At 40.0% G+C, this 26113-nt stretch overlaps 1 protein-coding gene across 1 annotated transcript; it reads right to left on the minus strand.

Moving 5' to 3' along the window:
* Positions 1-400: 400 nt before the first annotated feature.
* On the minus strand, positions 401-18987 carry LOC126393447 (receptor activity-modifying protein 1-like). Its single transcript, XM_050049635.1, has 4 exons — positions 18700-18987; positions 17758-17803; positions 15884-16022; positions 401-4988 (listed from the first exon to the last, which is right to left on the minus strand). Exons 2-4 carry the CDS (start codon positions 17801-17803, stop codon positions 4730-4732), a joined length of 444 nt encoding a protein of 147 aa, XP_049905592.1. The 5' UTR covers positions 18700-18987; the 3' UTR covers positions 401-4729.
* Positions 18988-26113: the final 7126 nt, after the last annotated feature.

Below are 26113 nucleotides of genomic sequence, written 5' to 3' on the forward strand. Positions count from 1 at the left end.
TTTTTCTGGGGCTGGAATACATATTTGTGCTTTATAATAAAAGTAACACAGCCTATTAGGTCTAAATTAGCCAATCAATATTACTAATAGCTCTAAATGAGCATCTGTTAATATGTTTTAGCACACAGTGGCTACTCTGCAGTGGGCTACTTGTGATTATTTTGTACTTCAACAGTTCAGCGTTGGCTGTGAAGGCAAAGAAATCCTTTTCCTCTTAGACTTTTGCTTTTTTGCATTTGGAATCAATAGCTAGGCGCGGGAGACTCCACTGCAAGCTAGCCACTGCCATTTAGGTTTACAAACATTTAGGAGAAGGGACCAGGTGATAGACGTATGACGCACACTTTAGTTGACAGAGCTTTTTTTTTTTTTTTTTTTTTTTTTTTTTTTTTGAGTGTATAGGTTAGACATTTTTACAACTGAAAAATGTAAGAATGACTTTAGGCCTACAGCAATGAAAAATTAAAATGTTGAAAATTAACTTAGTCATTTCCAAATGTTTTTTTGTAAAAGCCACATAGAGCCATGGGAGAGGGGCTAAAGAGCTGCATGTAGCTCCAGAGCTGCTGGTTGCCTACACTTGTGTTAACATCATATTACGCCACACTTATTTGTACCCAAAAAATGTTTTTTTTTCTAAACTTAACCAAGCAGGTTTGATTTGTTTTTCTTTAGTTTTTTTGCTAAACCATTTCAAATCAACCACCTGTTAAAATGTGTTTCAGCTATACCTCGCATAGATACAGTTGATAACAGACACAGAGGGGCATTTCAAATTTGACGACTTTGAAATGACAACGGGCGGATCTGTCCCTGTACGCTCTCATGTTGACTAGAATTTGAATTTGTTTTGTGCTCAATAAATAGTTTTGTCATTAATTACCTTCCATACCTAACCAGCGCAGGCTAATATTCACACAACACTTACATGTGCAGTCCTATGAGAAGCAAAGATTAGATGGACACCAGCTGTGATCATCTGATCAAAACAATTTTGACCTGATCAAACAAAATGTCCATTTAAATAAGATGACAATCATTGTGTGGGTCAAAATTTTGTCTTAACAAACACTAAATTAGCTTGTTAACATCTGATGTGAATTTTGATCAATCCGTTTTTAGTTCAAGTTGTTGCAACTGCCGTCTAAATTCAGTGGAACTATGTATTTGCTGTGCTGGTCAACCCACAGTGGTAAAAGAGTCAAAGGCCTTTGTTGTCTGAAAATACAAGTCTGTTAGACTACTCAACACATCCACGTGCTCTTGTTATGGTAAGACCCGGTGTGTCTGAGTGTGTGTGGAGCTGCGTAGCCCATAGCCAAGACAGAGCCAACGAGCATATACGTAGCAAAATATCCTTTTGGTGTTTACACAAGAGAGAAAGTGGAATTGTGGGTATTATTTAAGATAATAAAAGGTGTGGTGCTGCCACTCTGTCCCGTCTGGGCGCTGAATGTTAAAACGTGCAAGATGAAAAGAAAAATAGTTTTTTTCTGACCCTCAAAGTTCTGCCATGTCAATGTTCTGCGTTTACCACATTTAGTCGCCTTATACCACCATGGTAGCAGGGCAGACCACCCACCAAAATCTAAGACTTGGCTTTGTTATTTTTGAACCTCTTTTAATTCAGCATCATTGCTTTGAGTAAAGACGTCTGGCAATCTTGGAGTTCTAGCATATGGAATAGTGTGTTAGTTTCAACTATTATATAGCTATAAATCAGATATGTGTGAAACTAGATCCACTGTTATAAGGAAGGTAGTTCATGCTGATAGGGGAGCACAGAATTTAAGTGGATAGTATCTTTTGGATACTACAGGAATGCCAGTCATGTTTCTTTAATTGCACTGCATACCAAAGGATTAGTTCCTTGGCAGGGTTAGCTTCCAAATTTTGTTCTTCATTGTCATATTTTGTTGATCTTGTAGGTTGTATATTAAATACTAATCCTTTGTGGATACTTTTTTTTTTTTATTCAGTGAAATATTCTCATCAACACAAAACGTTTATTTCAGTGTTGTGAAAGATATGTTCATTCAGGCACGCCTGATTTCTACAACGATGCCGCTCATTTAAAGCTATGATTTCCATAAAACTTCAGTATTAATGTCAAAGCACTGTTTAAGCTGCGCTAAGTGTTTTTATAACCTCTGGAGCACAGAAACTTTACAGCAAGCTCACGGTAACTTGTTACACATCCAGCAGAAACAGAGCAACATGGCTATTCCATTGGACAGTAGAGCACAGAGCTGCACATTGAGTCGTTGATTCTCAGTGAGATTGGCAGTACTAGCATCAATTTCCCATTATAGGCATTAGACTCGAGTTCAATTGAAAGCACTGCTTAATGGAGCGTTAGATTGTTTTGATGACACACAGCCGGTCCTCATGAAGTCTAACCAACAGTCTTTTGATGGATACTAATCTGATGACAAAATTATGACATGCAGTGTGATTGCATTCATTAACAGAGACTGACACTCAGTTTGTGTGGATACCTGAACAGCAGGTCCATCTTGTTGTAAAGAGGTTTTCAAACGACTGTAAAACATTATTTTTTTGTCTGAAATAAATATTTATTATGTGTTTCAAATACAAACAGAATCATTGTTTTCTTTTCTTTTTTCTTCTTTTTTTTGGTCAGCTTAAAAAGTTGATGATACAATACAAATTATTCAAGTGCCACATAAACTTCTGGAGTGAAGTTGGTGTGAACTGGTGCAGTAAATCATTAAGGTTTTGCTTTCCTCTACTTGCTATAGGTGCCAGATGGGTGGGGTTCACCATATATGACAGAATAATTAGTTCCAGAAAGTTCAGACATTCACAGCAAAGTATTTAGACAGTCAAGTATAAATTTCCGCCTACAGAATGATGATATGTTTAATGCATGCTGATTTACAGAACCTCATGACACACCCAGCCACTGAGAGATATAGAACGTTTGACATTTGAGGAGAGAAAAAATATTGCAACAATAAATGGCTTGACAGTTGTTCTGGAAGAAATAGCAGCCAGTGATGTGGAACACATTTGATATCATGCAAGGTAAGGTTTTAGGATGAAAATGAAAAGAACATATTGAATATTAGTGGAAAATATTGTCTTTGATTGGGCACTTTTAATTTAAAGAGGACCTATAATGCTCATTTTCAGGTTCACACTTGTATTCAAGGTTTCTTACATGCTTTAGTGGTAAAAACAAAAATACTGTCTGTGCTTGAACACGCTTATTCACCCTCTGACTCTGTATGTTAGCGCCAGTCTCTTTAAGCCCCCTTAAAGCCCAGTCTGCTCTGATTGGCATCTCTGCACTGTCACTGCAGCCAGGGAATGACTGTAATGGAGAATAGAGTCCCCCAGGGATGACATTTTTATGTAGGCCGACGCAGAAGTTAGCTTCTCCCTGGTTCCTTTGTCAAAAAGTGTTTGGAATTTTTTCACTGGATTGTGAATTATTGTGGAAAATAAGCTCTGTGGCAAACAAACCTTTTAAAAATGTACACGTTTTGTTCAGCAAGGTAATGTTCACAAATGGACACCACTTTATTGATTTTTGAAGCCTAAATGCTATTACTGGAAGTAAAAAGCTATCATTAGGCTATAGACGACCCACACTTACATGATTTAACACCCCTACCACAACGATGCTGTAAAGCCATGGTGATGACATTCTGTAGTCTCATTTAGCCACTTGTTAGCAAACGTCTTTGTTTTATGTCGTAGAACAAAACATAAAAGTCCTGTAAGCTTGTGTTAACCGCAGACCTTATGTCAGGCATCATGTTCCAACAGGAATATGACCCAATATTGGGGGAAAATTTACAACATCAGCAGAAAGGTTTACATGCTTCCCTGATGTTAGCGTGTACTTGCAGCTAGAGAATAACTGTAACTGAGGATAGCGGCACTTTTACGGTGAATTATCACCAGTGATAGCTTCTAAACAAAGGCGAATATGCTCTGGCAGGAATATCTTTCGAAATCAGCGAGAAATTGACACCATTGGCAACCAAGTTTACGTGTTTTTCTAACATTAGCATGTAGCTTAATTTAGCAGTGTAGCCTACATAATATATACACTTGCAGTTGCATGCCTAGAGCAGAGGAACTCCAGCACACTATGATGTCATACTATAGCTGAGTAAAAAATCCTTTTGGAAACGGAGTGTTCAAAATAGTAGAAAACCTGAGGTTTTTGCTCACAGAGATTACCTCCTTATATGTTTACATCATTATTTAGCACTTTGGCCATGTTTAATATGAGCACTCTTCATAGAAACACTATAAAACAAAAGGTCCTCCAAAATTTAAGTTTGTAATAGTGCCATAGTACATTGTATGTTGGTTTGTGTTCGTATACATGTGTAAGCAAGTCTCTATTACTTGAAGGAAAACTGCAGAAGGCCTTCTCTTTTTTAAATTTCTACAATCATTGGTTCTGACTGGGTGATGCCAGCTTTGCACTCAGTCTCTGTTTTACATAAATTATTACAGAATCCAACCAAAAGTGAAAAGAAGTTATATGGCAAATTGTTCCGAACAAACTTTGTAAATTTGAGGTTTATTGAAAAAGCCTATCTTATGTACAGTATTTGTTGTTTAGCTAGAGCCCACATTTCCTCATATCTCTGCGCCCCCAGTGGTTAGTGCAAAGCTAGCATGACCCACTGTCAGAATAAGTCCCAGGCTGAAAAATCCTGCAATTTTCCTTTGTCAGCCCAGCACATCAGAGGCCCAAAGTGCTGGGCATCTCTGTGTCCCAGGTGGTTAGACTGACACACAGAATCGGCAGGAAGAGTGTGGCGATTAAAACAGGTGCTATTAACATAATGAGAGTGGTGAGTGGGGGGTCATGGACCTGTCCGCAGAGCTTGAAGTACATCTTATGAACTTCCAGGAAGACCTCGTCTACCAGAAATCCGTGACCCCTACACCAAGACACACTTGCCCATTCATCCACGCAAACCTTCAGTGCATTGTAGGTGCTGCAAAGAAAGAGAGCAAGGTAGAGCACAAAGTTAAGATGGCTCAAAATGTTTCCAGTGGTCCCTCTAACATTCTTACATTGGGTTTTTTTTTAGAATTAATATTAGTCTGTAGTCTGTGAAAAAGATCTTGCTAGTTCATTCCTGCATTTAAGTTTGTGTTATGAATTTTCAGTTGCATGGTAAAGCAATGCTAACATCTCATATCAGTAGACACTTGCAGTTAACAGTATTTTCACACAAGAGCAAAACTAAATTGACAAAAATACAGGAAATGCATGATGTTTGTGTACGTTGTGTACGTATTTACGTTTATTATAAGGCAGCAAACTCTAGTGGCAGTAATAATGATGACAGAAGCAAAGGAGGTGTCAGGTTAAGTATAAAGAGGGACAAAGTCTGCATAAGAAGGAGGTTGAGGTGGATAATGAAGAGGTCAAACAAACACGGGCCTTTACTCAGGCAGCTGCTGCTTGTGTTCCATGTGAAACCAAAAGTTTGAGTTATTTTACGTTAACTTACATGTAAGTTTGTTAAATAATTTAAGTGAAGCACTTAACATACCAAACTTAAGTCACATATGTAACCTAAATTAACCTAAGTACATAAATTATGTTACAAACTCACTTATTTTAATCCAACCCATTACCTATTCCTAAACCTCTGTCGGTGAAGATTCTCAGTCATCCAGGTCTTGATAATCATAAGTGCTACGTATATCGTCTTCAAGAAACGCAAGCAAGTCCAGTTGTCTACAGTATAGCACTTATGATTCCTAAACCTTGCTACATAGTTTTGGTGCCTAAGCCAAATGAAGCTGCAACCGTTTCTTAATGCTGGAAATCTCTTTTTCTTCTCTTCTTCTGTCTTTTTTCTCTCCATTCTTGCCAACTGGTAGTTACAGTTTGCCTCAATTAAAGCATTACAGTGGTGGTGATAATAACTGATAATGGCCATTTAATGGGCTGGTAATTTTTGAAAGAGGTGCCAAACTCATCTTTCAAGTCTGTATCTTCATATGGAAATTAATGGAAAACAATGTCTGCAAGGTAGAAGACCATTTATAAATACTTTCAGCTGTGGTTCCTGTGTGTTTTGAAAGTGGCCACTAATGTGACAAATATCACTTGAAGTATCGGCTTTTAAAAAAGAAAAAAAAAAAGGCTGGCATGGGCCTTTAAAGCTGCAACTTTAATATTTAAAGTCAGTATTTTAAGATAACGCAAAGTGAGCCAAAAACATCTAGCCTTGGCGACTTCAAGCTTTTTATAAATGGAGAAATCACCCACTGCTGTTTAGGAGTCAGCTTACATTTCACTGTTAACTTTTGATGTGTCATGTCCTCTGGGTGGGGAAGCGACCATAGCCTCACTAAAGCAGTATAAATCGCGCGAGTGGTTGTCACTACAAGGTTTTAGTGTGGAAAATATCCACTGAGATTCAATTGAGCCTGACAGCTGGAAGCCTGATCAACAAGCTGGGCTCCGTGCGATGATGGACACTCCACCCTAACACACCATTTGAGCTGTATGGAAGCTTAGCCCCAAATCATGTTAACAGTAAAATATGGATTATTACAGCCATAATTAAAGTATACTGCAGTCTACTGTAGGTAGCACGGCAAGAGCAAAAGTCTCCACAAACAACAGCTGTCTGGAAATATGAGCCCAGCAGCAACAGTCTAGCACTTTTTCATTAAAAGTTGAGTAATTAGCTGAAACTTTGACCAGCACCAAATGTAGCCAGGAAACAGGAAAGTATCTGACTTTCCCATGACTAAAGGTCGTATATCTTTACTGAAAAGGCCATAAAATGTGTAATGTGCCACTGTATCCAGCCTTCAGTTTTCACTCAGTGGGCTCTACAATGTTTTTTTCAGAGATGGCAACACATGTATGCCAAGGCAACCAAACAAATAGCAAACATTAACACGGACTCACAGATGGCGTGGTGTATATTTGTAATAAAGTGCTTGCTAAATACACAATTTATTGTATAAGCTGTCCTGATCAAGCTTCAAAATACATTTGAAAAACTCAACAGCAATGTCTCTTTCCAGAAATCATGACCCGGTTAGTCAAGATAATCCATAGACCTTGTTGTGAGCAGTTTCATGTTGGAACTATTTTCCTTCTACCTAACTACACCTGCGAGCTGTATCACTGTACAGAAGGAAGTGTCCATTTACTTCTAGCTCACCTAGCACTCACTGAGCTAGCTAACGTTACAGCTCAGCTGATCAGGACAGCCTTGCCTCCACCAAGGCATTTATTCCCAGCTGAAAACACCAGGAAATATTCAGCTGGGAGTGCTTTGGAATGCAGCATTTTTTTCAGCTAAGACACCTTGGTTGCATCTGGTTGCTATGATAGGAAATATCCTATTCTTGGCACAAGATTGAGTAGCCTACTTGTTCTGGATAAAGGTACACTGAAAAAAGTAAATCTGAGAATATGTAATTGTAACATAATTAAGCCTGTGATAATAATAAAAAACAGTTTGTCTCTTGACATGAATAGGCTATAGCAAGTTGTGAATTACCCTAGGTGCACAACCTAACGCACTGATGGATTTACGCTGACCGGAAGTCATTCATTCCAATGGAGGTGAAAATGACGGATAGTAACGGACTAGCGCACAGCATGGTAGCGGTTCCGTTGACCATCGGACTGTGGAGGCGTTGGATTTTTCCTACTCGGGCGTTGACAACATGGGAGAAACGGAACGTTACGGTGCCGGATGTAGGAAATAAATTGCAATCGCAGTTGTAAACAAACAATATCTAATTTATCTATGCAAAAGAAAAATAAGCATAAGCTTTTATTTGCACTATTAAAAGTGATTGTTGACCACAGGTTGATTTCTATGTAGTTGATAACTGATCTATACTTTCGAATTTTGCACTGATTTCCATAGCCCATTTCGCGCATATCAGCTCTTTCAATAGTACACTACTCAACTAATCTCAGTTCAGTTGGTATAGTGACAATCAACATGAGAGATCTTCCCAGGAAGATATTGCTGGCTCTTCTGCCAGATGACTTACAGCTCTTGCCGACAGCACGCTAGCTGGGCGCCCGCATCTGGCCAGGTCCGTCAACGATGGAACCTCGTGGGGTGGGGAATGCGTTGGGGAAACGCTCGGTTAAAACAGGAAAAATAGGTTGTGCACCCGGTGTTAGTCTACATTTGTTAAAAGAACAAATCAAATTGAATTTTTTCCTGAACAAGTTATATGTAAGTGGCTCAACAAATCTTCTTATGCAGACCCACACAACAAACAAATTGCTCATTGTATTTACTCTGCTCCAACTGCGCCCGTGTGGTGCATTCTGGGTACTTCGTGCCAGAGCAAACCAGTCCAAACCAGTCCCCGCCAAGGAGAAAAGCTCGAGAACGTGGGAGACTGAACTTCAAGGTAAGAATAAAGTTAATGTCAGTGATATCGTTGGTTAAATACTACCGTCTTTAAGGTTTTATATTATTGTAGAATTTAATAAGTAAAATAACCGGAGGCTCTTGGTGGAATTAAGAATAGCATTCATTCATTCATTCATAACAAGTGGCTTCAAGAAACTTCCTGTGTAGGCTAACTTGAAACTCATGTTAGCAAGTTGTTTTAAAATACTTGCTTCAAGTGGCTGTACTTTAAAGTAAGCAGGGATGTGTTTTCTTTCCTCCACGTAACGTTAATCAGACGGCGCCCAGGTGCCATGTTTTCGGCAGCATGCAGAACACACCTGTGCGGTGTTAGCCATTAGCGAGGGGTTTTAGCTCTTAGTCGGCCAGAAATAAGCAACCGTGTGTGTCTGGGTGTGGGTGACCGCGCTTGTGAGTTAATTTGTGGAGGTTTTTGGTCACAGCGGTGGCTGTAGGCAGTTAAGTTAGCTCTGCTTGTTAGCCGCTGAACCGCAGCAGCAGGCAGAGCTAGCCCAGCCGCAGGTGATAGACAGCGCCGACTTCAGAGTTACCAAATACGAGAGGGGAACTGCCCATTGGTTCGACATCCCATTGTTCCGACCATATTAAACTCATTGTTCCGAAGTCTGTTCCGAAATCATCATGATGCCCTGTGGTTAAGATCTGGTTAGGTTTAGGCACAAAAACCACTTGGTTAGGGTCAGGAAAAGATCATGGTGTGGGTTAAAATGAAAAAGAAAGTGACAAACACATAAGCCGTGAGCCTGCTCCGCCTCAAGCCGGTCGCGGCGCACCATACGCCCGTCGCGAGCCGTTCAGCACCACGGACAGTCGGACTAATGGGATGTCGAACCAATGGGCTGTCGAACCAATGACATGGGCCCATACGAGAGCCCCCTCGTGAGATGCGTGCTGCACACACGATCTCTGTGCTCGCTAGGTTGCACCAATCCTAACATGTACCAAAATGACAGGGATAAACTCAGATAAATGCCCATACCAAGCATTGGCATCCTAACGAAACACAAAGAATGTATTCCAGCTCGATAAAACGCTGCTAGTTAGCTAGCTAGTTCGTCTGAAATGCATTGTGAAGGTCATGGATGTTTACATAAAGACGAAGGGGGTTCTAGAGTGAAGTGTGCACTCTTTTTTACCATACTATCTTTGGGGTGACTTCCTTCTGGAGCGTCAACTGTGTTTCTCACTTTAGGCATGAATGCACACCATGAAAGAGGCCCAGGAAGTTTGTTGTTGTTTTTGTTTGTTTTTCCTTAGTTTGACACCACACACATATATACATTATGCTCCTAGTTATTGCAAATTTGGGTTTATGTTATGCTTGATTATTCACTTTGTTTATATCGTAATATATATTTCAAATTTCTATGCATATTTTTTATTAGAAATCTGCTGATCACACTGAAGCCACTACAGTCCACATTCCTGGGGAAGTTGGACCAATACACACCCAGCCTGTTGACCCTCTACAGGAGGAAGGGAGGCGCTGTTCGGAAGAAACTTGATGAGACCCTTGACATGTTAAATGAGGCATGTACTTACTGTACAACAGTTAAACAGTCAGTTATAGGTAGTAGCTTTCTGATGTCTGTACTTAGCATGATCTCATTTCTTTTTTTTATAGGACAACAGCATTGAGTCCAGAAGAGAAGCTGTGATCAGAGGCCTCATTCTCTACCTTGGTGAAAAGACAAAGGAGCTAATCAAGGACTACAAGGTAAAGAAAACTGTTTCAAAGCCCTGCCTGTTTGAGATGAGGTTGTGCAATCCAGGATAGTTGATGGCTTAGTGGTATTTTAATTAAATTGATTTTTTAAGGAGTGCCATAGTAGAAATGGATGGAATGTTATGATTTTAGCATCTAATTATTAACATTGCTGTAGTCAAAGTTGGAAAATCATCAGAGAGATACCTAGAGACTTGAGAACTGCTGCTAACATTCTGATTAGATTATTTTATGGAATTTTGAAGATTGTCATTTATTGGAAATTAAACTATCAAATTGAATGAGAAGATTTAGCCAATGGGTCTTAAATTGACTTAAAATGCTCTTCAGTAGCATTAAATTTAAATCTGTGATACCTGTAGACAGTCTTATGAAGCTACAAAACTGCTCAAAACTACCAAAGCAACCAAATCATATCAATCTGATCTTCCATGCGGGGAGAAAGTGCGCCAAGAGAGCTATATTGTATGCATCATTCACATTGGTATTCACGAGGGTTATATTCTTTCTGGTATATTTTACAGGTTTTTGATGATGACGATGCTGCGACTGTCCAAGAGGCCCTTACTACACATGTCCTCAACATCTTTGTGGTTAGCAAAGCCAGAGATGAAGATCTCCCCAAGCAATCTGGAATAGCCATCGAGGGAGCAGAGGTCCTTTTTGGTATCCCTGATGTGGCACATGCTTGTACATACCTGATGGGCCTCATCTAGGCTACGCCGTGGAACTAAGGTACCCTAACAAACTGAAATACACTTTCAAGGTTTTTCAGAAGATCTTCCTAGAGCTGGAGGATGTCAGCCAAAAGGTGTCCTCCAAAGTCCATGATCTCAAGGTCAGTTTACATGCATAGTTTACATACAGAACAGGAAAGTTCTGTACAGTTTTATATTTTGTGAGGTGCTGCATTTTGTGTTTTTTGCGTTATCAATGTATTGGTCAGATTTTGAATGGAGCCGTCATTTGCTTAGGATGTTCAAACCTTTAAGGTCAGACTTTCGGTGGGGTCTCATCCCTGCAAGTGCTTCCTCAGGCTAGACAGAATGGATGTACGTTTTGTAGAACATGTTTGCGGAAGTTCACTTTTCATTAGAAGAACCATTATGTAATAGGATGTGAATCCCATGAGCTTTGTCGGGTCATTGGCATTGTCTTATGGTGCTTCTGGCGCTGGCATCTCAGGTGTTTCCGATGTTGTATACTGTATGTTCCATGCCGTAAATACACTAAAATATTACAACACATCTGGAACTATTATTAAACAAGGTAAACAAGTCCTTTTGTTTTGTTAAGTTGAATAATTAATACCAGAGTATACAGTATTAGGGCTGCAACAACAATAGTTTTTTCATTATTGTACAATATGTCAGTTTTGCTGAGTGTACTTATGATTTCCAGGGAATTAACCCTCTTAATTTTGTTGTTTTTTCTAGCACCATGAGGCCAAAATGTCAATTTTTATATTGGACAGATTGACCAACATATAGATGTCATACTTGATTTAAGTAGCTCACCATGACAAAAATATATCGTATTTTATCTACTGAGAAAAAGTAAGGCAACGTTTTGCATCATTTTATCACGTAGATCAAACAAGAGTAGTCTTTGTATGTACATTAATTTTGCAAGTCATGTTAACTTACCTTTGCTAGTAAAGTCAACTTAACACAATTGAGTTGGCTTTATTTGCAAAAATAAGTTGACATCACCTGCAAAAGTAAGTTGACTTTACTTGCAAAAGTAATGTACATGCAAAGACTACTCTTGCTTGATCTACAGGATAAAATGATGAAAAAAGTTGCCTTACTTTTTTTAAGTAGATCAAGCACCGCACTTGTACGTGTGAGATGTGACAGTTGGTCCTCGAATTTGCAGCATGCAGCGCTCAGCGACGATCAGTGCCTGCTCCCATTGCAAATCACTAAAAAAATATGCCGGCCTCAGTAAAAAAGCTTTGGTGGACATGGCCCCTTAATGTTCATATCTTGCACTATCACAAGCACAAGCCCCTCGTCAATGAGTAGATGCATGCTTCCTTTTGTGCGGTGGTACGGTTGATGGATGTAGTTCAGTAGTAAAGAAGGATTTGGACATTGCTCTGTCCATTATCTTGAGTAGCGAGGTCATGATTTCTGGAAAGAGACATTGCTGTTGCATTTCTCAAATGTATTTTATTGGTGCTTTCATTACTCATGGCCAAGTCGCATCTAGTTCAATTTCATTGGAGAGAAGGCAGACATCTCCTCAGCCGATGTCTCCAATACCCGTTAACTCACACCAAAACAATCTGGATTGATAAAAAGCACTACATGTAAGAGGAAAAATATGTATTTCTGGGGGCGCTGTGGAGCAATGAGGAGATAAGACGCGTCTCGCTGTAGCTCCTACAGATTTCACGTTAAAACTACATTTAAAACAAAACCTGTGCAATTTTCAACCAAGCGGTTTTTGTATTTTGCATCCCAAACACTCCACGCACCGACTGTCTAGTTAAAATGCCGAAACGAGTGGGGACTTCTAAGGCTGAGCCGAACGGCGATGGAGGCCCGACTGAAGCACCAATCCAGAGTGGGAATGAGAACCCGGAGTCGAGCGTGCAGAGCACGGACAACCAAGCGGTGTTGGCCGCTGTAGCATCGCTGCAGGCGGAGTTGTCCCAGGCTAAGTCGGACATTTGCAACAAGATTGACGAAAGGATTGCTGATGTGAGTACAACTTTGAGAAGCGAAATTGCCGCTCTTAAAGCAGAAAGCGACGCTGCATTCTCCGTGGTAAATGTCCGACTCGACTCCCAAAATGAGACGCTGAAAAGTTTGGGAGAGTCAGCTACTGCTACTTCGGATACTGTTGTGGACCTCGAAGCTAGGGTAAAGGGGCAATGCTAGGGCAATCATTTCTAGATAAATGTGAACTCCCATCACTGAGTCAAGCGGACCGTGATGCCTTAGGGGCAGACATTACATGTAAGGAATTATTAGCAACCATTGGATCAATGAAAAATGGCAAAAGTCCCGGCCCTGATGGGCTCAGCAACGAGATATATAAAAAGTTTGGAGGATTGCTGGCTCCCTATCTACGTAAAATGTATACCCAGTCATATGATGATGGGGTACTACCCCAGACGCTGACAGAAGCCGTTATCACCCTTCTCCCTAAAAAAGGGAAAGACTTAGAAGAAGTGGGTTCATATAGGCCAATTTCATTATTAAACTTGGATCAAAAAATCCTGGCCAAGACATTGGCCAGAAGACTTAATGCCTTCATATCCGAGCTGATTCACCCTGACCAAACAGGGTTTATCCCCCAAAGAAATTCCTCCCACAACTTTAGACGTCTTTTAAATATCATGCATTCTCCTAGACTTCCCAAAAAGGATCTTGTTATCCTCAGTTTGGATGCAGAAAAGGCATTCGTCCGGGTCGAATGGCCATACTTATTTACGGTCTTGCAGAAATTCAAGTGTGGTGATAAATTTGTGTCCTGGACTAAGCTCTTATATAATGCCCCCCGGGCCAGAATACTTACTAATCAAACTCTTTCTGACCCTTTTCTGCTTGGCAGGGGCACAAGGCAGGGCTGCCCGCTTAGCCCGCTACTGTTTGCGCTTGCCATAGAGCCGCTCGCCGAAACAATTCGATCACTTCCAGAGATCCATGGCTATAATACAGAATACACCAAGAATAAAATTTCATTGTACGCAGATGACATTTTGTTATATGCTACTCAACCTAGGATTACAATTCCATCAATACTAAAAACATTTCATTTATTCGGTACTTTCTCCGGGTACAAGATCAACTGGAGCAAGAGGGAACTACTGCCAATACAAGTTGAGGATCAAGAATGGCTCAAACAGCTTCCCTTTCGAATAGCATCTGACAGCTTAACTTAAATGGGGATAGTAATCACCAAGAAGTACAATGATCTTTATAAGGCTAATTTCCCCACCCTGTTAAACAAGCTAGCAAGCAATATTCAATTCTGGAAAACACTCCCCATCTCTCTGTTGGGTAGATTGAACGCTATTAAGATGATTTTTCTCCCTCAGCTGCTTTATCTTTTTCAAAACCTGCCTATATACCTTACTAAATCTTTTTTCAGTAAACTGGACTCTATTATTCTCCCCTTTGTTTGGAACTATAAGTCTCACAGAATAAAAAAGGACCATCTTTGCAAACATAAAACCAATGGGGGGTTGGCACTGCCTAATTTTATTTTATATTATTGGGCCACTGGGATACGCTCTATTGTACATTGGTTAGATGACAACCCATCACCCCATGATGGACTAGAGATGGAATGGGAGGATTGCCTACCATATTCTATTAGAGCGGTTATACTATCACCCGTGCCAGTCAATAGAACTTGCTTCAAACATAATCCTATAATTTACGACTCAATTAGGATATGGAAACAACTAAGAAAACATTTCAAGATCAATACAGTGTCATATCTGCTACCTATAGCAGCGAATCCCTCCTTTGCTCCCTCTGTTCTGGATGGGGCCTTCATTACCTGGAAGCAATTAGGGATTTGTAATGTTGGCAACCTATACATAGAAGGTACTTTTGCTTCTTTCCAGCAACTCCAGGAAAGATATAACTTGCCCAAGAATCAGTTTTTCAGATACCTCCAGATTAGGGATTATGTTAAAACACATCTTCCTAATTTTGAGAGGGCAAATCCAGACAAGATAAAGAGTTTATTTAATCTGTTCCCTAACCCACGCTACATAATCTCGCAATTATATGAGACACTACAAAGTATGTGCCTTCCCAAAATGGACAAGATAAAAGAAGAGTGGGAAAGAGAGATTGGAGCCTTGATACTTCCAATGAGTTTGGAGTACATCCATGAATGTTCCATTAACGCCCGACACTGCTTAATACAATTTAAAATCCTGCACAGACTTCATTATTCCAAGACAAAGTTGCATAAAATATTTCCTGAAGTCTCTCCTTTGTGTGAGAAATGTGAGTCTATGGAGGCTACCTTATCACATAGTTTCGCTCTTTGCCCCAAACTTCAAAACTATTGGTATGAAATATTTCAATTTTTTTCTGTGATTTTGGGGGTCCAATTAGAACCAGATCCTATCTTAATAATTCTGGGAACATCAGATGAGCTACGGAGGCTAAATGTTGCACAGCAGCGTCTCCTGGCGTATGGTTTTATAACGGCAAAAAAACTGATCTTACTTTACTGGCTCTATTGTTGTTTTGTTTTGTTGTTGTTGGTTTTTGCTTGGATGTTGGTTTTGTTTGCTTATAATTTGCTACTTGTCTCACTTGTCATTTTTGTCAGGGATTGTGTTTGTGGAATTATTATTATTATTATTTTTTATTTTATTTTATTTTTTATTTTTTTTCTGTAAAAAAAAACAAAAAAACAGAGGAAACGTAACTGTCGATTGTCAATTTCACTGTTTATTGACTGGTTTCCCAATAAACATATTTGAAAGGAAAATATGTATTTCTGATTTTGGGGTGAATTGGAATACCAGCTGTTGTCTACTTCATCTGACACCTTATTTTTCACAAGCTACCTGATCAAAGTACTGAAGGTCCTGGTAAAAAAATATTAAGTTTATAAGTTTACATTATTGATACTGATATGAATAAAGAGATTAATTGTGAGAATGCAACTGTGAACCCTGCAGTTGTTAAGCAATGACCAAAGCAAATTCTATATCTGTATCTATAATTAACTATAAATTAAACCTTACCGTTTTACAGTAGGCCATGGGCACCTGTCTTGATAACCACTCGTCTCCATGCTCCTGTTGAAGTCTGACAGGCAGTAGCCAACACCACTATCAAACATGTGGCTGTCACATGGTGGAACAACAAATTTTGCAGCCATTCCTGCAAAAAACTTATCATGAGTAAGAGTAACATTCTGAATTGTCAGTACAACTGAAGAAAAACATCTACCATCATTGACACAGACATGGTTACCTACTCTCTGTGAAGACCTTGTCCACACTGAAATACCTGGATTCTTTTTCTTGTCTTTCAGTCATTAAGCAACAAAACTATCCCCTCTTCTCATTTCTCTGTTTGTACATTCTCAATTCCTTTCCTCACCTCCTTTCCTTGCATCTTTGTCCCTCCCACCTAAGATGCAAGTGGAGGAGGCAAGGCAACAGGCACAGCGAAGCACAGCTGTATCATCAGCCGTGTGCTGAGCTTCAGCTGGTTAAACTTCCATTCTGTAATCTTATGCTCCCTGTGTTCACCTATTCTGTTTTAAGACAGCTGATCTCGCAATTTATTTTGTTGTCATGGAGGCCTGCTGTTCCTGCTGTCAGGATACTGAATGACAGCTATTCGATCCCAGGTAATAAATCCTACCCAGGCGAACAGTATCTCCTCTACAGCTGTATTGAGACACTGATTAAATCCTTATTTTATGATCGTGAAGTTGTCAGGCAAAATCAGCATGTGTCCAGGCAAGCTTATATTATTGTTTCCCAAAAGCTCAGTTTCATATTAAAACCCAAGGTCAGCATTTTCAGACTGTACTCTCTGTAGAGCGTTTTTGAAAAGCTAATTTTTCAGTAGTGAATAATGCCTTCTTAGTGTAGACGGGAGTCCAAAATGGAGAGAAAGGCAAACATTTTTGCCTGCTTAGTATGGACTGAGCCTGACTGATATATAATAGGCATGCATATCAAGGGAACCTGATAGGTCTAACTTTAAAACCACCCTAACATTGCCCTGAATATAACATGATCTCACAGAAATATATGAAATGACCATAGTCTCTTAACACCAGATTACGTGATGGTGGTACATAATGTGTTAAATTACATGGTGGCGGCATGGTTGGGTTTAGGCACCAAAACTACTAGGTTAGGTTTAGAAGAAGATAATGCTTTTGAATGGAATAGCTACGTTTGTTATGTATAGGGCACCACGGTTTGGTTTAAGCACCAAAACTATTGGGTTATGTTTAGAAAAAGATGGTGTTTTTTATTTAAATAACTACGCTTGCTATGTACAGGGCTGCAGGGTTGGGTTTAGGCACGAAAACTACTGGGTTAGGTTTAGGAAGATTGTGCTTTTGATTAAATAGCTACGCTTCTCATGTACGGCATGCCAAGGTTGGGTTTAGGCCCCAAAGCTACTTGTTTAGAGTTAGAAAAAGGTTTTGTTTTCAGTTGAAATAACTATGTTTGTTAAATATGGGGCAGAAGTACATCGTGAAGTGACATAAGTACATCACGTAATGTGACGTTACTATGTAAAGGACGTAAGTACGTAAAAGTAAAAGAAGTCAACATTGACTTGACATGAACAGTGAAGTCCTTTGTTTGTTCGACCCATACACCACCCTAACTTTCCTCCCTAAGTGGACTTTCTTGCTCTTTACGGGGTCGTAACATTGTGACGTTGCTGAATCAGGGAATTTGTGCGTCCACCATGACAAAGGATCCTAATTGACTTTCCACTGGTATTGTTTCCATGGAGCCAGCACGTAACTTTAATACATTGTGTATAATGCTCATTTGAGCTTCAAACCATTGTGATGATTTTGCTTTACTGATGTGTGGATGACCTTATTGCCAGAAAGCTAAGTACTTGAAATTTGGCTTACCTGTCCCGATGAAGACAAGTGCCAGCAAGTATGCAGTGAACACCATCTGTTAAAAATAACAACAATCATGGCATTCAGTTAAATTGTTCTGTCATTTAGGACCAGCTTTTACAACAAAAATGCAAACACAATGGAGATTAATGGACTAGTAGCATGCAGGAGACTGAGTTCTCTGCTTCCTCTGCAGAAAGAACAAAATGTGATTTTCAAAATGTATTTGTCTCAATTTGTGATATCTGTCATGTCCAGGCGCACAGGCACACTTTCTCCAGCTGGAAAATCCATTTTCTCCACTTCCACCCCCACACTATAGTGATAATGTGCAATACAGTACATCGATTAACACCAAATCACAGAGACAATGCATGACCTCTATAGCAACTATTTCTTCCTGGACCCGTCTATGCTTAAATTTAAAATTCCACCCTCACAAGCTCTATTATTTTGAAAGCAAGGATTTGTGAACATGTTCAAACTTCCAGCAACACATTTTGAAAAGACAAAAAAACCCAATAAGCTCTATGAAACAGACGTGATGGCCATCTGCTTCCTGGACATTCCCACAAATTAATGAACTTATCTCGTGGGAGGCAGACACTGAAAACAGATGTTACCAGGGAATGCAGTGAGAGGAAGATTTCCTTTTTTTTTTCCTTCTTCTTCTTTTTTATTTGCACACATGTAATGTTTGTGCTTGTGTAAAACAAAAACACTGTAAATGCTGGGAATTCTCAAAACAGGCAAGTTACTTAAAAGTTCCTGAAAAATTAAAAGACTGATAAAAATGCAAAAAACTTAACATATTAATCTTCTATATTATTTACCTTAATAAAACAAAAGCACCAGTTATTGTGCTCAACAAATATGAATTAAGTAAAGCAGGTTTAAAATATCAAAAGCCCCGACTGATAAGCAAAGAGAAAATACTCTATAGGCACATACCGCAGGTTTCACGTTGCTGTTTGAAGCAGGATTGTTTCCGTGTGGATCCCTGGTTAAAGCCTTGATTAGAACCTGCGCTGAGGATGCTTCAAATGGTTTACCAGCCAACAAACAGATGTACAAGTGGTCACAAAAAGCCTCTGTGTGATCTGGTCCAGTTTTCTTATCGGTGTAACTCAGAGCTAATTGGATTGTGCAACAGAAATGGACAGCCTGCTTCCTTTCCCAGACTGAGCCCGGCTGTTCCCATGCTACCCAAAGACATGTTCTGCACAAAGCCCCCTAGGGACACTTGAACTGAGAGGCCTCAATGTCAACAAGCCTGTATAGTGGTATCTCACAGATATATTTAATAGTAATGTTTGTTTTGTGGTCAGTTTTATTCCTACACAGGGTCAGAGGGGTAAAGGTTTAAGATCAGGGGGTAACAGCAACATTTGGTTAATCCAGCATGCACTCAGCAAGAGGTGGGGAAATACCTTCAACAGCTTGCCAGGCTGTTATTGCAGGCGAGCAAACACACAAACAGAAAGTGAAACATTCACAACCAGAGGCAGTTCACAGTTTCCATTTCACCTGAGCCTCATGTCTATGGACTGTGACAGGGAGCCAGAGCTCCTGGAGGAAACACACAGACCTGAATGTTCCCATCTTTGCTCAGCACTTTCACTACTGGCTGGAGATACACACGTACTCAGATGTGATCATGTGCACTTACACTCAAAGTTTGACTTGCATTTTAGGAAACTTAAATCAATTCCTGGAGGCCTGTCTTAACCTTTAGCTAACACTTATCCTTATTAAGTTAGGAAACATTTAAGCATGCCGAATGCAGCCGGAGTGAAACCAAACTGGGAACTGGCTGATGAGAGTGAAGCCGTAAAAAAACAAAACAGTGTGCTGAAAGATGCTACAGTTTTCCGCAGAGCTAAGGGGAATGGTAGATGCAGGTGATCTTCTGTTGGTTCCCTTACACCTTTTTATATTACACATTTGATCTATAATTTCCAAAAATATTGATTATTGCAACTTTCTAACAAACCTTATTACGGGATCAACACAACTAATTTTTACTGTGTGGCTAACTTTGCTTGTAGAACTAGATGGCCCAGTCGCTTGGGGACAATTTTGGCATTGTACATTTCTGCAAACCACGATTACGTTTCATATGTATCAACATTTCTACAGTGACGTGATGTATGAGCTGACTTTTTCATCAGGCGGTGGTGGATAGTGTGTCATCTAGGTGAGACGTCTGCCAAGCTGCAGACCACTGTTCAAGACCAATAACCTACAAAACCTGTTGTTTTTTAGCGAGACATCGCAGTGTTTCCAGTCAGGGTTGTAAAACCGGGTATTTTAAAACAAAGCATGATCTTTTCTTAACCATAACCAAGTTGTTTTTGTGCCTGAATCTAACTACATGTTAACCACAGTGTTGTTGACTTATAAAATTTCAACGTATCTGCTACATAATAATGTGCAAATGTGACGTATCTGTGGTTTGTAGAAACGTACAATGCCAACATTTTTTTCTGGCCATTGGTTTGAACTATTATTGTTGCACCACAGTGGACAGAGCCAGGTATTCATAGAGATGACTGTGGCGGTGAGCATCTTATTACATACTAGTTAAGGTGACCACTGGATACTGGATCACATTCAGCCCAAGCTCTTCGTGTACAGCCACTGTTTGATAAAACAAAGCTGGACGGAGTTTTTGCTGCAGGGCTGTTTGGTGTTCTCTGGAGTAATTACATGATAATCTGCTTTCACTGATCTGCAACTGAGCCTGCTTCCCCAAACACTGCAGATACGTACTTTTTAAAAAAACTTTTATAAGTTAAATATGTCTCATTAAATCTATTTGAAGGAACAAATGTTCCTCTGTGTGGAGAATATTAATGAATACTGATTTTGTTGAGGTACAGTTTTATAAAGTACAAATCCTGCTATTTTATCAAAAATCATTTTGAGACCTATTTTTCTTCTCGACCCTACAGCCTCATTAGTCTGTTGTTTAGTGCTTGGTATCAGAATCCAAATTTAGGCCTCTTTTCACTCCTCTCCTTTGCATTATATCCATGAGTGAGGAAAATGACTGACTGTGGAAAATGTGACCACCTTTCTGTGGCATTCCATTTGTCTCGACTAAATGACGCTTTGACAGCTGGATCTTTCAGGAGACCAGTTAAAATATCTCTCAGCACTGCACTATCAGGTCGTTCCGCTTAAGTGTAAAATTAAACGTTCCAACATTGTTCAGCTATTGCCCACTCATTTGGAGTTGCTAAGCGACGCGTACACATAATATAATCATAATGCATTTGTGAGCGGAGAAATGCTGAGGAGTGGTCGTAAGAAAACATTTCCATTTCCCTAACTTGAAGGCATAACAGTGTAAGTGACAGAGCAAACAGAGTACACAGCAGATAGACACGGTTTGCTAAATGCTCCATGCCTGTGAAAGGCAACGCACGTGCTATTTGGACAGTGTCTCTTATATAAAGTCATGGAAAATATTTTGTCAGGTAGGAACAAGAGTAAAGGCCATGTACTGTAAACATGATATTTGCTTTAGAAAGGAGGGGGAAACACATAAATCCTTGTTTTGGTCTGCAAAAACTACTTAACGCTTTTTCCACAGATCTGTTAAGTACATACCACCAACCTTGTATAAATTTGTGTGTGTTCTGTGATTTACTGTCATTTGTACTACCCTGCTTTGCACTGGAGAAGATGTGACGATTCAGATGGTTAGGTAGTATGGATAGATCTCCCACAGTTAAGTGAGGTATAAGGTATAACGGCTGATAGCAGTGATACCCTGGCAAAATCACATTAGCTCTATCTATACCTGGTACTTACATGCATCTTGGGTGATCCAATCACAAGTGGACAGCTTTAAATATAAGTGTAAAGGACCACCAAGACGCATTATGATCCGATCACTCAAACATTTTGCAAAGACTATCTGAGACGCATTTGACCACATATCTTTTGTGGTGTAAAAGCTAACACGTCCTGATGTGTCCCGATCAAGGACTACGCCATCAGTGCAGGATGTGGTGGTTGTTTTGGTAACAGCGAGCCAACACTCTATAACTTGCCCAATTTATGTTGAGTCGGATGAAGTGTTGCATGACTGTCCATCGTTTTGCCCTATGGAAAATCAAGATTAAATACCGTTGACAGCGATATCTCCTGCTGTACTCACACAACCGCTAATGTGGCTAGCAAGCATAGATGTAATAGGCCTAACTGTGCACATGGTCCTTTGCCCTTCTGGCATAAGTGACTTGGGCAGTAATGGAATCTGAACACAAGTTGTCAGCTGGAGATGCATTATAAACACAGGCATCAACAGCGATGTGTCTTGGCTGTCCACTTGTGTTCGCATCAGTGAAACACGTTAGAACTGGAATGCCTTTATTGTCATTGCATGTAGCCATGGATGTTTAAAGAAAACCGTATACAGCTTTGGAGGTGGGGCCCTGTTCATTCCTGTGAAAGTTATTTAGGAGCACATGATGCCAAAAAAAGTTCCACTTCCTGAATCCAGTGCCTGGACAAACCTTAGAAACACTTGTAAAATGTTGATTTTCTGTGACTTCAGGGTGTTTCCTTTTAGTCATGGGATTTCTCGTTCACTTGTGAGAGCCAGTTCTTTGGCTCTTGTTCACTTTGAAGAGCCGGTTCAAAGATGCAGTTCGTCCGTTTGTTTCATTTTATTTTTTTGCTGTGTGTGTGTGTGTGTGTGTGTGTGTGTGTGTGTGTGTGTGTGTGTGTGTGTGTGGGGTGTGTGTGTGGGGGGGGGGGGGATCCAGTCCATAACATGTCCCGTTCGTACCTGAATAACCAACAACCTCCCCCTATCCCAAAACACGGCCAAAAGGGCTCTCAATAACAAGTTTATAGTCTAAATTCAGACTTGTTCCAGCGTGTCCAAACTGCATGCTGGGTAACATGCAAACTAGACAAATAAAGAAATTAGGAACTGGCTCGTTCACCCTAAGGAGCCGGTTCACTCGTTCACTTCAAAGAGATGGTTCAAAGACTCGGCTCGTTCGCGAACGTCACATCACTATTTCCTTTCAAATAAGACCATGCATGAAAGTGTACTTAAAATGGAACAAGAACAGATTTCAATTTACCTTGGCTATGCCTTGGATATATGTTTTAGGTGAATTTACAGGAATAGTAAGAGTAAGCTGACTAATTTGAACACTGACCCAATAAAAGAAATGAATAAAATACCTTACCAGCCTTTAGAGGATTGAGAATGAAGTGTCTTGTGATATGCCAGTTGTTCAGTGGAACAAGAGTCTTCCATCACCATGCAGCTGCATATGTGGGTGGGGAGAAAATTGTAAAGTGCCTTAAAATGTCAGTGGGTTGGAATTTTGTCCAAATTGGAGTTTGGGCCAGAAAATCCTGAATTTCACCACGCCAAGTAATGCATTACTCTCTGCCACAGTCTTTTTTACAATACCACTGTGGCAGGTGCAGCAAGAAATCTTCAGATTATACACGCAGTGGTTTCAGTCAAAACCAAAACTATTTCATTACCAATTATATCAAATTTACTCCTAATGACATATGAAGCTCATAATAGGGCAGCAACAGTTTAAGGACGTAAACATGCTTTTTAACTAACACTTTGGGTTATTTTTCAAGCTAGGAATTCATAAATTTGAAGGCTTAGTCTTGTTTACATGTCGTCATGCCAAAAAAACAATTAAACCATTACCAAGCTTTTCTTGTTTCTCCATTGGTCCTGTCACAAACATTTTTTTCCAGTCCAGAAATCTTATGTAAGTGGCAGAATTAGGCATAGTGAGGATAGATGGCCTTGACAGACATTACTTCATACTCTCAAAACAGCTAAGGTGAAGCATATTACACAGTGAGTTACCGTGACATCACACTGGCGCTGCACTGCAAGGCTGGAAACCCTAGTGTGCATCCTGAGGTCAGTTAAAGATGAGGAAATATCTTCCTTCTGTAATGGGCGAGAGGTTTCCTGTTAGTGCAGAGTCTCCAAGAGGTGCAGCACTCATTTCTGTGTGTTAGTCCATCATTACATCAAATGTCACTATACAATCATCATTCATGTTCTCATGATATAGTTTTAACTTCTCTGTTTCAATCAATGAAGCAAAATTAAATATAAAATCTAACCAATATAACCTTGTAGTTATACTGTATTTCCTTGAAAAGTTCAATAAATAGAAAAAGAAAGTGACCAAAATCCATGACTTTTTTTACCTGTCCTGTTTGGGAGGGGTGTATTTAGTTTAAGTCTAACCACTCAGTGCCATGTCATATGTCACATTTGCACTAAGTGCCGTACCTGTCCTGCCCACACCATTTTCAGCACAGTGCAGAAGCTGTGTCAGGGTTGCTGGGAGCAGTTAACTAAACATTGCGTGGACATATCAGAATGATGGCCAGTGGTAGCATGGGCCCCCTGAGAAATTTGTTACCCCCCCCCCAGTCAGAGTCAGAAGTAATATGAACGTGGTTTATGACTATTGAAGAACATGATTTTTACATTGATAAATTGGTTAATTTTAGATAAGCATAAAAACAGAATATGTTTAAGTAATATGACTGGAATCCACAGCTGTGATTACCAGCACAAAAATGGTTTACCACTTTTGACTGTTTTGACGGTGACTGACAGTGTTAATCAGGAGGGATATGTCAACCAAAACTCATCCAAAGAATTAAAGCCTGTTACTTCCTCTGTGCTGCAACCCTGTCAAAGCTACAGATCTGACAGTTAAAATATCTCACTGAAGAGAAGGAGGAAGCAGCGCTGATGGACTTTTTCAGAGGGGTTAGCTGCCAGGAGGAGGTGTGGAGTTAAGTGCCTGAGGCTGTGCTGATCAGGTTGTGTCGTTCTGTCTAAGACAGAGACGAATACACCAGTGGCCAAAGAGCAGGAGGCCCCCTAGTGAGGAGTTTTAGTAGTCCTTGCTCCAGGGCCACCGAAGGGATATTAGCCCCATCAAATGCTCCAAGGGTACTTATTAGGAGTGTACCAGATCTAAGCAGAGTCTGACTGAAGATGTCAGACTCTGGTAGACTACAGTCAGCAAGGCTAAAAACAATAAAATAAGAAAAAACAGATGTCGACGAGAAGGTGGATTCCTGTGTGACGAACTCTAGTATTGGGTACTCCAGGGTCACTGAAGGGGAATCCGTCAAAGTCCAACAGACTTGGCCACTGAGGATTCCAGCAGAGGCCTGACAGGAGATGGCTACCCAATGCTCAAAGGGCACCGATGGAGAGTCCACCAGAGTCAAATGCACTCAAATGGAATACTTCAGACTCTGGTGGACCGCAGTCATGAAGAATCAAAGACAGCCAGAGGCTAAACAAAAACTTTCCAATATAAGGATAGGAGGCTGTATCAGAAAGTTAGTGTTATATAACTTGTATTAATTATTAACTGTGGCTGTTAAGACTTTGGAGATTAAAATGACTTTTTTATCTTAATGCAAAAGGCCAAACAACCTCAGTCCAGACGAAAAGAGGAACAGAGTGGATACACTGGAGGCAAAAAAAAAATCTGTTCCAATAAAAATAAGTGAAAGGCTGATAATCCAGATCCAGATCCAGTATTGTATCACTTCCCCTTATTGATTATTTGCCGCAGTCTTTAAGATACTAGAGGTTGAACAATTTGTGTGCAAAAGGCCTGACAGTCTTGGTTCAGACAGCAAGGGGAGAAAAGTGGACCTAACCGGTGAGTTGTAAAACAGAGACGATAAATCTTTAGTTATCATGCCACAAAGAAAAAACTGAGAAACAAGACGAAATGGGAGAGACAAATGGAAGCCTGTACAGGCTGCAGAGAAACTATAGCAGTTTCTCTAATGGCAATGCACAAAAGATCCGGAGAGGAAGGAGACAAAAGGTGAAGCCTGGCAAGGTGCTGACAGATAATAGCAACACACCAACACTTGGGACCCATTTGTTATTTCAGTTTGTCACAAACTGTCTTCAGATCTGGTAAACTATTAAATGCGGTTTCTCTGACCTTGTCAGGACATTAGTTTCAATGTAACACTTTGATGTAAGGGAATCATACTCAGGGTTGGTTTTGATTTTCAAGCTGTTTCTGACTTAGGGACTTTTCCCTTGAGTTTTTCTGCTTGATAGTAATGTAATTTGTGGGAAAAAAAATCTCTTCTTACAGATCACTCTTTGACAAAAGAGAAAGAACAAAAAAGAAGAAAACCCTCACGTCATGTAAATAAAATCAGTGCTGAGCAAACTCTGCCTCAATAGTCACCTATAAAGGCCCACCAAAAAAATCAAAAATCAATACCAGTTTAAAGGCGAACTAACGTTTTTTTCAACCTGGGCCCTATTTCCGAATCTACTTTTGTCTAAATGAGTGAT

This window comes from Epinephelus moara, chromosome 7 (assembly GCF_006386435.1).
Source record: "Epinephelus moara isolate mb chromosome 7, YSFRI_EMoa_1.0, whole genome shotgun sequence".
NCBI lineage: Eukaryota > Metazoa > Chordata > Actinopteri > Perciformes > Serranidae > Epinephelus > Epinephelus moara.